The sequence below is a fragment of the Panthera tigris genome, chromosome D3 (assembly GCF_018350195.1).
Source record: "Panthera tigris isolate Pti1 chromosome D3, P.tigris_Pti1_mat1.1, whole genome shotgun sequence".
Taxonomy (NCBI): Eukaryota; Metazoa; Chordata; class Mammalia; order Carnivora; family Felidae; genus Panthera; species Panthera tigris.
Window position 1 is genome coordinate 43,106,601 of NC_056671.1, and position 15,027 is coordinate 43,121,627.

Sequence of the window (15,027 nt, forward strand, 5' to 3'; positions counted from 1 at the left end):
TTTTCTCCCTTTCCTCTCTCACCCCCTCTCTCCCTCACTCCTTTTCTACTTTCCCTCCTTCCCTTTCTTTCTCCCTTTCTTCTCTTCCTCTTTATTTTGTCATTGGATGGACAGCATCCTATGTGAATCACAATCCGTGAGATCAGGCAAATGCACAAGTTGTGTCCTGCATTCACCTCATCTTTCTCTGTTAGGACATTTTTCAAAAGGGCCTTTTATCTCTACTATTCTCTCAGATAATAAGCATATTTTAAATATCCTGGGTCATCTCACACTACTCCCACACCTCCAATAATTTAAGGTATGCAAAAAAATAAAAATAAAAAAATAATTTAAGGTATGCTTACTTAGCCTGTCATAACACAAGGTGAGCTACTGATGGGGGCAGGATTCCAAAAGAATACAAGAAGGGAATTGTGTATAATAACTTGAAGAAAGGCAAACAGGTGATACTAGATAAGGAAACTGTTTCAAGGAAGTGCATCGATATAGTTACATGGTTAATATATTTGGCAGAATCAGCACTAGAACATTAGTTCTTCTGAAATTGTTCTGAAAATTTCTTCTGAATTTCTGTTTGGAAGTTCTCTTAGACATTATCTTGCCACTGACCCTCACTAACCCAAATTTGGTCTTTGTTGACTCTTAATATCTGAAAGTATTGGTACTTCGAAGTAGCACTCTAAATTCTTATTAATCAAGTGGGGTTGGCTTTTGAAGGCATTAGTGTTAAAAGTAAGATTTTAGGTGGAATGAAAAAAATGAGACCTGTTGGAACAGGTTAGCATTTTCTGAGCTCTTCTTGATATACTTGACATTTAAAATTTACTTTACTTCTTTGTTGAAAGAATCGTTTCACTAAATAAACTTCCTATACCTTGGATCAGTTAGTGGCTAGGGGATTTGTTCTGTTTTGCTAGTGGGGTTTGGGATCCTCTTTTTAATGTTTGAATCTTCTGTGCTAGGTATGGTAAACCGTGAAGTGCTAGAACAGGTGGAACGAGGATACAGGATGCCTTGCCCTCAGGGCTGCCCAGAATCCCTACATGAATTGATGAATCTTTGTTGGAAGAAGGACCCTGATGAAAGACCAACGTTTGAATATATTCAGTCCTTCTTGGAAGACTACTTCACTGCTACAGAGCCACAGTACCAGCCAGGAGAAAATTTATAATCCACGTAGCCTTTTATATGCGTAAATCTGCCAAAATGTAAAGAACCTGTGTAGACTTCTTTACTTTACCTACAGGAATCAAAAGAAGAAAGTCTTCATTCTGCATGTTTTTAATGGTAAACTGGAATTCCAGCTATGGTTGCACAAACCACTTTTTTTTTTTTTTTCTCAAGTGTTAAACTCTAAAGTACCAATGACTCTAAACTCTAAAGTTCCAACTTATTTCAGGGTCCAAAGAAGTATAGTTGTGATGTTGATGATAGTGTGAGGATAGCATAACAGTGAAGAGCAACAGGGCTACTTCTTTATAAACCACTTCATTTCTTTTATTCCCCAAACTCAGAATTGCTAAGAGAAAATTATATATCGTAATAGACAAAACTTGGGAGATAAAATCAGTTCTACCATAATAAAATCTAAAGTTAAGCAGCTTCTTGGGACCAAACATTTCCATTCCAGTTTTTAAAGATTTCTTGCATTCATTGTTCTCACAAGTTTTTTCTAAGTTGAACTGTTAATATGCAATCTTAATACCTGCCTTCTTTTGCATGGAAATGGGCCAGGTTTTTAGAAGCAAAAAGGAATATAAACAGCCTCTGAAACTTGATGAAATGTTAGACCACAGTAGTGGCATTTGAAAATGTAATGCACTATGTTAATACTCATGGAACTGGAAAGTAGAAGATTTTTACTTTAGTCATTTTCTGAATAGCTCAGTTTAGAGTAATGGTAACTAGGAAGTGAGTTAATCTTTTACAATGTTGCATTGATCCAAGGGGAAAGCTTTTAAACTTTAGATAGCATCAAAAAATAAGACCTGGCATATAAACAGTCCTTTTTAAAAAGTAGACTGGTACTGTGAGATATTTCTAATATTACTTATGGTGATGGGTGCCACGAATATAAAATATCACTAGATCAGGGACTTAAATGCACTTTTGCTTTTATTGAATATAGATTGACAGAGAGGAAAATATTTAAAGAAATATGAGAAAAGAAAATGTGAAAATTTTACAGATGGGATGTTATGCTTAATATTAAGGAGTGACAAAATTGCTTTGCTGGCACTCACAGCTCCTCACTTCTCTGTTTTCTGAGATTTTAAGAGTTACAAGGTATGACTAAAACTAATCTTTTTTTAACATAAACACTAAATGAGTGTTACAGCCTCAAATAGTTAATTTAAGGCTTCCCACTAATTCCAATGATACAGCCTTTATGCGAAACAATTTTAGAACTCGTTTTCAAATCCATGTTTAAATCTGCACTAACTTTTTAAATGTACTTAATGGTGATCTTTTTTTCCCTTTTAGAATTTAGTTGACTTGGGGAGGAGAACTTATTGAGAATAACAACAGTGGTGAAAAGGGGGGACAGTTTTTGCCCATCCAAAATGTAGAAATAAAACTCCAAGAGTTTTATGATCGACTCAAAAAGAAACTCCAAAATATATATAAATTTGAATAGCAGCATTATTGGTTCAAGTGTCTAGCAAAGGAACTGAATCTGATGAACAAAAGTCTGGTATTTTTGTTTTTGTTTTGGTATTTATGTTTTAAAATATTCTCCTTTATAGTCACACTTCTAATGCAGTGCATCGGGTTTCCATATTTTAGAATTCTTTTTTTCTCCTGATCAACATTCATTTAAGAAAATGGTTGAATCTTAGTAAGAACAGTGAGCTTTGTCGTGTTTTACTTGCCCTGTTCACAACTCCTACCCGCCAGCTCCACGGTAACCCTGAAAACCTAACAGTCCCTAGTTGGTTTTACCTACAGTCACTTAATTGATTTAATCATTAAGTTTAAAATTGTGTGCCATGATAACTGTGTTGAAATTCAGACCATTTTAAAATGTGACAAATGAGCTTCATGCAAGTTGGTAACAGTTTTGGTACTAAAAATTGTGGAGGTTTCTAATGTTTACGTAACCTGTTTAGTATTGAATCCCTCTTCCAAGAGGGTCTTCTAGAAGACTGCTGTCATTTACCCTGAACATCTACATCCTGGGACATCAGATTTTTAAAGGGCTTTATGTGAACTATGATATTATAATTTTTCTAAGCTTTTTAAAAAAGATAACAAAATTATGTTTATGTACTAATTGTGTTCAGAAAAGTCAGGAAAAGTTGGTGGTATTCATTAGGTTTTAACTAAATGGGGCAGTTCCTTATGATATCAACTGTATGGTAAGGAAATAAAACACTAACTTAACGTGTATTCAGTTTAAATGGTTATGTATTTTTAAATTGCCAAGAAAAATAAAACAACTTTGTACATTTGAAGATTTTTTTCCAGCAGCTTTTCGTCTTCAGTGTCTTATTGTGGAATTTAACCCTCACCAGAAAAGGAAGTTGGCAAAAACAACCTCCTAGCACACTTTTTAAAATGAATAATGGTAGCCTAAAACTTAGTATTTTTATAAGGTATTATAATATCGTTTTGTGGATAATTGAAATAAAAATTCTCATTGAATGCACCCACTTATCTTTTTAGCCACTATTCATATTTTCTCAGTTTCTTTTTTAAATTGGTATTTAAAGCATATTCTGAATTTGTTCTTCCTGTTAGAAAAACGGTCAGTTATAACTCTTGAGAGAGTTAGATCTATCCTTCATTAAATTCAGGTAATTTTAGAATTCATTCTATCTGTTTAATTTTCCATGTCAGGTGAGTGACATTTTTACAAGTTGTTTTGTTTTGTTTTAATTATACCAGTTAATGAGTCATACAGCAAAACCTAGGTAATCTGAGTGAAGCTATTCACAGTGAACCTGTGTGAAGGATAGGAAATGAAATGATTTTTACCCTAAGGGACTTAATTTTCTAAAAATGAAAAATATGTGAGTCTTACTTTTGTGTGTGTTTTACTCTTCCTTTATAGGTATAATGAAAATAAAATTATACTAAATTATGAATGGCCAATCTAAAGTGTTTATTTTCAATAAGGTAATATTATTATCTTTTGCTATTATCCAAAATAATTACCTTTGTTTTTCCCTAATGGTTTCAGAACAGTAACATTTAATCAACGAACACATCATTTAATAAACATTTATTAAATATTTTTATACAGTATAGTAATATTTCATTTTAAGAATGTTTTTCTAGTTTGCCGTTTGTCCTTTAATTTTGCATGTAATTTTTTCACATTTGAGTTACACATTATGTATGCTGTAAAATCTCTATTATGCTTAAAAAGTCCTTTGCATCCCAAGATTAAATATTCATCTCATCTATCATATTTTATGCTTTTCTTTTTTACATTTCTCTTTAATTGATTTGGAAGTTGTTTGGGCATAAAATGTGATTTAAGGATCTGGCATGATTTTGTCCTACATAGTAAATTTTCCCAGCACCATTTATTGGTTAATCCATTCCCATCCCTTTAGTTTGTGTCCTTTATTATGCACATACCTACACACATCTGTTTTGTTCAGTTAACTTTCCATTCTTCTTTTTTTTTTCTTTTTTTAATTTTGTTGTTGTTGTTGTTTATTTAGTTTTGAGAGACAGAGCATGAGCGGGGGAGGGGCAGAGAGAGAGGGAGACACAGAATCCAAAGCAGGCTCCAGGCTCCGAGCTGTCAGCACAGAGCCCGACGCGGGGCTCGAACCCATGAACTGAGGGATCATGACCTGAGTCAAAGTCAGATGCTCAACCGACTGAGCCACCCAGGGGGCCCTTTAACTTGGCATTCTTCTATCAACATAACAGCTTTAATTCTAGTCATTTGATACACAATTTAATAATTGAACAAGTTACCTTTGCTATTCCTTTTTTTTTTTTTTTTTTTTTAATCTTGGTATCCTAGCAAATTCTTGATGAAGTTTAGACTTTATTTTTTATATTCCCCAAAAATTTAAGTGACATTTTGGTTAGGATTACATTATGCTAATAATTTGGTAAGAATTAACATCTTTCAAATCAGTCTTCCTAGCCCGTTTATGCAGATCATCATATCTCTTAGTAAAGTTCTTCTCTAAGACTTTTCTCTGAGATGTTGGAAGCTGAGTCTCATTTCGTCTCATTATACTGCTCTAGAGATACCACCCCAGTGCTGCTGAAGACCAAGTCCCCACTTTGTTACAAAAGAAACCAACATGCAAGGAGGAGGAAGATTATACCTCAGTAGCATTTGTTTCCATAAATTCAGCTCTTCTCTAGCCCTTTCCCTAGTTTTTTTCCTCTTTTTGTCTTTATTTTTGTTTTTGTTTCAATGACATCAAGTTGAGTTTCTGTCACCAGCAATTAATTAATGTTCATTTTGTCAGTACAGAAAGGAATACTTCTGATTAAAGTAAGCAACACATGCCTGGCATCATCTGTTTGCCCTTCCATATCCACTCTGCTGGAAGGCCAACCTGTACTCATCATTGGGTCCCCTCACTCTGGATTCTTGTCGGGGTAAACCTTTAAGGAGCTCTAGCAGAAGATGGGAGGAAACCTAAAAGGTCAAGATACTTATTTCCCAATTTCCTCCTCCTGAGATTGGGCTGGCTATGTCCTATGATCAGAGGTTCCTTTCAAATGGCCTTTTAGAGAGTGACAACCCCATCCCTTGTCTTTTTCTGTCTTAGGGGTAGAGTGCTTCTAATTTTCGTTACTGCATTAATCTTGTGATTCTCTATTCAGCCTGCCCCTTTGTAAACATCCTTGGTTCATCTTAATTTGAGCATGCTGTTTCCAGTTGAGACCCTGACTGATAATTCCTCATACTAATAACTGTATAGTACAAAATAGGAAGCTTACATTACAACCTTAAAGCAACAGTTTGTACAAAATAGTAACATATTTGGTAACAGTAACGACATACAATATTAAATGCAAAATTGCAATAAGACGTTAACTGGAGAGAACATACTAAATTTTAAAGTTGAGGTACAATTGACATACAACATTATGTTAGTTTCAGCTGTGCAATATGATTTGGTACCTGTATATATTGTGAAATGATCACCATTAACATCTGTCACCATAGTTACAGAAATTTTTTTTCTTCTGATGAGAACTTTGAAGATCTCTTAGCAATTCTCAAATATGCAGTATGGTACTATTAATTATAGTTGCCAAGGCTCCCTTCACCCGCTTCCACCCCCACCTCTGGCAACCACCAGTTTGTTCTCTGTATCTGTGAGCCTGGTTTATTTATTCATTTTATATCCACATATAAATAAGATCACAGTATTTAACTTTCTCTGACTTACCTGGAAAAATGTAATTCCTTTTTATGACAATAACATTCCATTCTATATACACATTTATTCATCTATCTATAGACATTTAGGTCGTTTCCACGTCTTAGGTATTCTAAATGTTACAACGAGGGGCACCTGGGTTAAGTTAACTGACTTAACTCAGTCAGTTAAGTGTCCAACTTTGGCTCAGGTCATTATCTTACGGTTCATGAGCATCACATTGGGCTCACTGCTCTCAGGTCAGAGCTGCTTCGGATCTTCTGTCCCCCCTCTCTTTGCCCCTCCCCTGCTCACGCACTCTCAAAAATGAATAAATATTAAAAAAATTTTTCATGTTTGTTTATTTTTGAGAGAGAGAAAGAGCATGAGCAAAGGAGCGGGTGGGGAGAGAGAGAGGGAGACACAATCTGAAGCAGGCTCCAGGCTCTGAGCTGTCAGCACAGAGCCCAACGCGGGGCTCAAACTCTGGGAACGGAGCAGAAGAATCCTGAGCAGAAGTCGGACACCCAACCAACTGAGCCACCCAGGTGCCCCCCCCCCAAATTTTTTTAATGCTGCAATGAACATGGGGATGCATATACTTTTTTTTTTTTTTTTCTGTTAATGCTTTCATTTTCTTCAGATAAATACCCAGAAGTGTAATTGCTGGATCATATGGTAGTTCTATTTTTAATTTTTTGAGGAACCTCCATACTGTTTTCCAGAGTGGCTGCACCAGTTTGCATTCCCACCAGCAGTGCAAAAGAGATCCTCTTTCTCCACATCCTCGCCAACATCTGTTGTTGCCTGAGTTGTTAATGTTAGCCATTCTGACAGATGTGAGGTGGTATCTCATTGTGGTTTTGATTTGTATTTCCCTGATGGTGAGTGATGTGGAGCATTTTTTCATGTGTCGGTTGGCCATCTGGATGTCTTCTTTGGAGAAGTGTCTTCTATTCATGTCTTTTGCCCATTTCTTCAATGGATTATTTGTTTTTTGGGTGTTGAGTTTGATAAATTCTTTATAGATATTGCATCCTACCCTTTATCTGATATGTCATTTGCAAATACCTTTCCCATTCTGTTGGTTGCCTTTTAGTTTTGCTGATTGTTTCCTTCGCTGTGCAGAAGCTTTTTATTTTGATGAGGTCCCAATAGTTCATTTTTGTTTTTGTTTCTCTTGCCTCTGGAGACATGTTGAGTAAGAAGTTGCTGTGGCCAAGACCAAAGAGGTTTTGCCTGCTTTCTCCTCAAGGATTTTGATGGCTTCCTATCTTACGTTTATGTCTTTCATCCACTTTGAGTTTATTTTTATGTATGGTGTAAGAAAGTGGGCCAGGTTCATTCTTCTGCATGTTGCTGTCCAGTTTTCCCAGCACCGTTTGCTGAAGAGACTGTCTTTATTCCATTGGATATTCTTTCCTTCTTTGTCAAAGATTAGTTGGCCATATGTTTGTGGGTCCATTTCTGGGTTCTCTGTTCTGTTGATCTGAGGTGTGTTTTTGTGCTACAAACATTTTAATGTTTGTAGGATCTGTATGGATATATCCCTGATTTGGTAATTTGTATCTTCCCCCTTTTTCTCATTAGCTAGTGGTTTATCAGGTTTAGTGATTTTTCTCAAAGAACCAGCATTTTGTTTCGTTGATTTGCTCTACATGTGTTTGTGTGTGTGTGTGCACTCATGAGCACACATGAGTGTGTTCTATTTCATTGATTTCTGATCCTTACTAATCCATCCTGGATTTTATTTGCTTTGTTATTTTTGTGTTATAGTTCTTCTTCTTTTTCTAGGTTTTTTGTTTGTTTGTTTTTTTGTTGTTGTTTTAGATGGAAGCTTAGATTGATTTGCAATTTTTCATCTTTTCTGATCTGAGCATTTAATGCAATAAATTTTCTTTTAAATACTGCTTTACATCCCACATATTTTGATACGTTGTGTTTTTATCATTATTTAGTTCGAAATCTTTTCTAATTTCCCTTTGATTTCCTTTTTGTCCCATGTGTTTATTTATGTGTGTGCTGTTTAGTTGTTATATATTTGGGAATTTTCCAGATATTTTTCTTTTATTAATTATAGTTTATTTCTGTTTTGGTCAAAGAACATACTTTGTATAATTTCAAACTTCTTAAATGTATTAACTGTATTAAAATTCTGTTTTGTGGCCAAGAATATTCTACCTTAATGAATGTTCTATGACTACTTGAAAATATTACCCATCTTGCTTTTGTTAGCTGGAGTTTTCAGTAAGTGTCAAATTAGTCAAGTTGATTGATAGTGTTGCTTAAGCTTATTCATGTTGCTTTTCTGTACGTTTTTTCCATCAATTACTGAGAGGAATGTTGGAATCCTCAACTATAATTGCAGACTTTTCTATTTTTCCTTTTAGTTCTGTCTTTGTTTATGTATTATGAAGCTCTTATTAGGTACATATACATTTAGGATTGTTGTGCTTCATGATAAATTGACCACTTTATCATTATTAAGTGTCTCCATTTATCCCTGGTAATCTTCCTTGGCTACAGACAGATTTCCATCTGGTATCATCACCCTTCTCCTTGAAGAGCTTTTAATATTTCTTCTTGCGCAGATCTAATAGCGTTGCATTTAAAAGTTTTTGTTTGACTTCCTTTTTGAAATGTGTTTTAGCTCAGTTAAGAATTCTTGATTGACCATTTTCTGCAGTACTTTACCAAGTCTCTTCACTGTCTTCTAACTTGCATTTTTTTCTGACAAAAAGTCCGTTTCCTCAGCTTTACTCTTTTACATATGAAGGATCCCTTTTCCCCCCTCTGAATTTTAAAATATAATCTATTTATTCTTGGTTTTCAGCTATTTATTTATGATGTGCCTTTGCATGACTTTTTTTTAAAGTTTATTTATTTTGAGAGAGAGTAAGCATGAGTGGGGGAGGGGCAGATAGAGGGAGAAAGAATCCCAAGCAGGCTCCATCCTGTCAGCACAGAGCCCGATGAAGGGCTTGAACCCACAAACTACGAAATCATGACCTGACCTCAAGTCAGACACTTAACCAACTGAGCCACCCAGGCACCCCTTGCATGACTTTCTTAAAGGTTATTCTACCCGGGGTTCTTTGAGATTCTTAGTTCATTGGGTTCATAGTTTTATCAAAGTTGGAAAATTTGGGGCTATTATTTTCAACTTACTCATTTCTTCTGGGACTTCAATTACATGTATGTTGCGCTGTTTAATACTGTCTCACGGGTCACTAATGCTTTGTTCTTTTTTCTGTTTAATCTTTGTGCTTTGTTTTTGATCATTTCTTTTGCTTTGTCTTCATTTTCACTAATCTTTTCTTTGCAGGGTCTGTTCTGCTTTCCATCCCACAGTATATGGTTTTCATCTCAGAAATTCTAGCTCTTCTTTTTTATATCTTTCATACCTCTTCATTATGCTTACATTTTCATTTTTCATCCTGAGGGTTTTTATCTGGATATTAGGACTATTGGATCTGTTTCTATTAAACTTTCTCCTGTTTATGAACTATATGTTCCTACTTTTATATATGCCCAGTAATTTTGGTTGGGTGGTAAACACCATAAAGTATAGTTTTGGGTTGCTGGAGTTGTTTTAATCTTCTTTTCAGTAATGTTGAATGTTGATGTCATGGGTAGGAATTATTCTAAGCCCTGTGCAACCTCTAGGGATTGTTTTTGTCTATTCTTTACTTGGAATCAGTTGAATCCTTTCAAGGTTTACATTAAAGCTCTGTTAGATCCAGAGCAATCTTTAGTCTTGAAAGATTTTATCTCTACCCTTCTGAGGATTTTACCTAATGCTCCATGTATTATTGCCGAATCTTTTCTATCAGGAATAAGTACTATTCCCAACCCTGTGCAACCGCCAATAATTTTCGTGCCTGTTTCTTTCTAGTGGCTCTTTGTCAAATTTGAGTAGTTTCTCTCATTCATGTGCATATCAGTACCCAGCCAAAGATTAGAATGGGTCCTTCTGTTCTCTGCCTCTGAGACTATAGCTACATTGGCCTCCTCTAACATAAATAAACACTAATATTTGTCTCCTCAACTCAGTAACACTGCAGGGCTCTGTTTGGATCCCCCCTTTGTGCTGTAACCAGTGAGCTGGTACAATTATAGGGTGCTTTATTTCTCTTTTCTCCAATATCCAACTTGTTCTCCCTCTGGTCCAATGTCTGAAGTCCTTTCTTCTAAATACTCGAACTGGTTTTCTAGCTGTATAAGATGATAATATAAATCCTGTCCTTGTTACTTTATTTGTCCTAGAAGTAACGTGGCTATTAATTATAGTGATTTTTTTTAGGGTCATTAATAAGAGGGCAACATTTGGAATGGCTGGGTAGGCCTGGCTAGTATAATAAGCTGATAACAATACTAAAAGTTTTCCAAACAAAGTTCACAGTTTACCTGGGAGAGTCCTAGATGAAATCTAGGGCCTGGTGATGAAAGCAAGCAGATCCTAAAGTAAACCCTGATCACCACAAGGAAAATAAAATGGAGCATTTTATTCTGTTATTTCCCCCTCGCATCCTGCCCTGAATGTGACTCTCTGAAAGCTCAGAAGGGACACAAGCCATCTCACCTAGAAAAAAAGCTATTTACATATCTGTATAGCCACATGTCTCCCTCCTGTGCAACCACCAGAGACAGGTCTTCAAGTACTAGCTTTACAGAAAGGCAAAATGTGGTTCTCAGCAACACATATTAATGGACATGAAAAAAAAAAAAAAAAAAAAAAAGGACACATGAACACTTATGTGAAGAAAACCAGCACCTTAAAGGAAAAGAAACAACAACCAAGAAGTAACACTTGAGGAACCAAACTTAATAGAGGACACTAATGAAAACTTTGTTTTGAGAAGATATGGCCTCCATTTTTTCAAAGAGGGTGAAGGTGCACTAGTCTCCTTATCTCTGGTTTTGTTTTCCCTGATTTCAGTCACCTATGGTCAGCCTGCTGACCGGAAGCAGATCCTCCTGATGAATCCTCAGACAATCAATAGCCTAACAAACTGAAAATGCCTAGTCATTTACCTCACTTCATGTCATCATGTAGACATTTTATCATCTCACAGAATCACAAGGGTGAGTACAGTACCAAAAGATTTTTTGAGAGACCACATTCACATAACTTTTAGTATATTGATACAATTCTATTTTATTACTATTGTTAATTTCTTACTGTGCCTAATTTATAAATTCAACTTTATCATAGGTATGTATGTATGTATAGAAACAATATATAGTATATATAAGGTTCAGCACTAAATGTGGTTTCAGGCATCCACGGGGGTCTTGGAATGTGTCCTTGCTGATAAGAGAGGACAACTGTACTATGAAAAGAAAATTTTTGAAATTTAAAACTGAAGAAAAAAATCTAACACCAAGGGGAAAAAACAGGGTGAAAAAAGAAGGGAACACATTTGAAGATCAAATTTGAGTTGGAATATTAAGCCAAAGAATATGCCCAGAATTCACAAAAGAACAAAGTTTAAAAAAAAAAAAAAAAAAAGCATGGCTAATCGATTCAGAGGTTTAATATTCCAATTAAGTTCCAGATGAAGCAAATGAAAGAATGAAGAAGAAGAACTAATGAAAGAAATAGAGAAAAATTTTCCAGAGAAATATATTGCTTCTGGTTGAAAGGATCCTTCAATTGTAGAACAGAATTAATTTTTAAATTAATCCTAAACACAAATAGTGATTTTTTTTTAATTTTTAAAAATGTTCTTTACTTATTTTTGAGAGAGACAGAGCGTGAGCAGGGGAGGGGCAGTGAGAGAAAGAGAGAGAGAGAGAGAGAGAGAGAGAGAGAGAGAGAGAATCTGAAGCAGGCTCCAGGCTCCAAGCTGTTAGCACAGCTTGAACCCACGAACCGTGAGATCATGATGCTTAACCGACTGAGCCATTGCAGGCACCCCTCATATTTTAAAGCCATAAAACGAGGAAAATCCAAATGTTTTCTAGAGAGGTGGGGGGGAAACCCCAGCTTATTCTTTAAAGAATGGGACTTAACACTACTTTAAAAAGTATTAATTTGAACTAAGACTTTTATGCAATAAAACCAACATTCAAATTTGAAAGAAAAACAAAGATATCTTCAGAATACAAAGTACTCAATTTATTAACCAGGCCAACAGACCCATTCTGAAAAAGTGAACTGAGCATATATTCTGGCCACCCCTCCCCCCCCCAAAAAAAAAGTGGGTAGAGCAGGACAGGGAAAGAGGAAGTCTAGTTCCATACTAACATTTGATTTTCAGACTTCTCTTGGGAAATGAGCTCTAATTCCCACAGGACCACTGTAAGCTGGAGCTAACTGGCTACTTCTTTAAAAGAGCAAAGGTCGTTAGCTGCAGTCACAGTGGCCTATTGCCTCGCTCCTATTTGCTGTTGGTGCCCACCCCGCCTCCATAGGCATTTGAGTTGATCTAAGCCTTAAGCCAAAGGAATTCTTATCCAATAAGGTTATATGCATCCAGGGGTGACGTGGGCATCCTTGAAAATATCCCTGCCATACCCACAGAAACACAAATTAATAGAATGACATCTACAGCATTGCTTCCCAAACATTTAAATTATTCTCCAAAGCATTTCCCAAAGGTAGGAACTGACGGGCGGCGTGCTGTACTTGAAAGCCAAGGACCAGTGTGCTTTCTAAGCCACAGCTTTCATGTTCCCTTGCGAGTCCCTGCAATCCAGACAACAGAACCCAGGTTTGCAGCGAAGACACTCTCTGCCACTTAACTAGCTGTGTGGCCTCGAGCAAGTCACTTAATCTTTCTGAATCTCATTTCTTCACCAATAAAATGAAAATGACCTACAGGGCTAGACGGGATAAGAGGTAATGCACTTAAAACACTCTGCATCAGAAGGGGTGCAATAAATGGTGATCTGCTTCTTAATTTCTCAGGTGGCGAACGGGGGCTGAGGTCACTTAAAGACTCATCAGATTTTCGGGGCGCCTGGGTGGCGCAGTCGGTTAAGCGTCCGACTTCAGCCAGGTCACGATCTCGCGGTCCGTGGGTTCGAGCCCCGCGTCAGGCTCCGGGCTGATGGCTCGGAGCCTGAAGCCTGTTTCCGATTCTGTGTCTCCCTCTCTCTCTGCCCCTCCCCCGTTCATGCTCTGTCTCTCTCTGTCCCAAAAATAAAAATAAAAAACGTTGAAAAAAAAAATAAAAAAAAAAGACTCATCAGATTTTCTAGCGTCTCCCCTGGCTGGCCGGCATCTGCCCTCTGACTCAGGTCAGGCGTGGAGCCCGTGGCCCCAATGTGCTTCTAGGCGATCGCACTCTGGTCAGACCCTGCTCCTTCGTCTTGGGCGCCGCTCCCGAGAAGGTCACTTCGCTAGTTTCCCGACGCGGCGCGGGACGTCCTCCTAAGTCTCGGGTCCGCCGCGGCCCAGAGCGAATCGTCGCGAGCACCGTGCGTGGCAGCACGGGGTTGCAGACGCGGCGGGAACCGCTCGGGCGTCCCGGGGAGCCCGGAACCGAGCCTGCCACTCGGGGCCAGCCAAGTTCTCTGTCGCGGCCGTGTGGCCAATCAGCGTCCGCCGGGCCGGGCTCTGCCCCTCCCTCCGCGCACGGGGTCTGAGGCGGAGTCGGCGGCGCGGCCAGCTCCGGGTGCTGGGCCGTGACATGGTGCGTGGCAGGATTTCTAGGCTCTCGGTGCGGGACGTGCGCTTCCCCACGTCGCTGGGGGGCCACGGCTCGGACGCCATGGTAAGCGCTGAGCGACCGCGGGTGCCCTCTCGCCGCGAGGACGCCCAGGCCCCGAGTAGGCGCGGGCAGTCCAGTGGGTCGCGGAGGTTCCCCACTTTGGAACTGTTGCTTTTGCAAAGGCGGAGGCCTGGAAGGGAAATAAAAGTAACCAGAAACCTCCATCCCCCGGGGCTTTTTCTTTTTTCGCATTTTTTTTTTCTTTTGACGTTTAATATTTCCTGGTTTTGCATTTACGATCCGCATTTTGCTGTGGATAGTAAAATGCCTAATATGCCAACGACAGCAAAGTGGTTTTGTTGAATCCCCACCAACGAAACCCTAGAACACATTGCTGGCTTCTCTGTACTGAGAGGGGGAGTTCGTGGTGGGGTACTGGCTGTTTTGGGTGGTGATCCTGCCTCTTCCACAACTTGTGTGACGTGGGAAAGACGCTTAACCTCTCTGGGCATCTTGGCCCCGTCTGTGAAATGGAGTCACACTGGCTAGGAAACCAAACAAGCTGGTAGTAACTCTGGGTCATGTGAGGGGGGGCTCTTATGAAATTACCAAAACATTGTTGTAAAGGATTTGCCACTGTAGAGAGTTATGCAAATTCCCGTCTTTGGAGATACAGTAAAGGCACAGGCTTTGACCTAAATACTGAAGGGCGTTTTTGCTTATTGAGAGTGTTTAGAGGGACTCCTCCCACCTACCACCGTCTAGTGCAGTGGTTTCCAAATACAGGAAGGCATTTACTGTAGAATAATTTAAGAAATGGAATTTGTCTCTGGGCCCCAGTGTTTTATGACCTCTGGGTCTCCCTGAGGATCCTCATGTGTGAACACATGCTGGGAATTGAGAAACATCCATGTTAGGATAATGGTTACTTGCTCCCTATGTGGAGGGAGAGGAATGAGTACCAGAGGACTCTAATTCATCCTATAATGTTGTGCTTCCTAAGTGGGCAGAGGGCAGGC

The 15,027-nt window shown here is 38.3% G+C and overlaps 2 protein-coding genes across 4 annotated transcripts in view; both read left to right on the top strand.

Moving 5' to 3' along the window:
- YES1 (YES proto-oncogene 1, Src family tyrosine kinase) overlaps positions 1-4,026 on the top strand; it is an 86,855-nt gene extending 82,829 nt beyond the window's left edge. For both annotated transcript variants that reach the window (XM_007075938.3, XM_042962299.1), the window contains exon 12: positions 966-4,026. In XM_007075938.3, the coding sequence (XP_007076000.1) occupies positions 966-1,174 (209 nt within the window). In that variant the 3' untranslated portion in view covers positions 1,175-4,026. The remainder of the gene's footprint in view (positions 1-965) is intronic.
- Positions 4,027-13,941: 9,915 nt separating this feature from the next.
- The window catches only part of ENOSF1 (enolase superfamily member 1), a 29,974-nt gene continuing 28,888 nt past the window's right edge, over positions 13,942-15,027 (top strand). The window contains exon 1 of one of the 2 annotated variants that reach the window (XM_042962261.1): positions 13,942-14,071. In XM_042962261.1, the coding sequence (XP_042818195.1) occupies positions 13,988-14,071 (84 nt within the window). In that variant the 5' untranslated portion in view covers positions 13,942-13,987. The remainder of the gene's footprint in view (positions 14,072-15,027) is intronic. The other variant, XM_042962262.1, reaches the window with a different exon arrangement.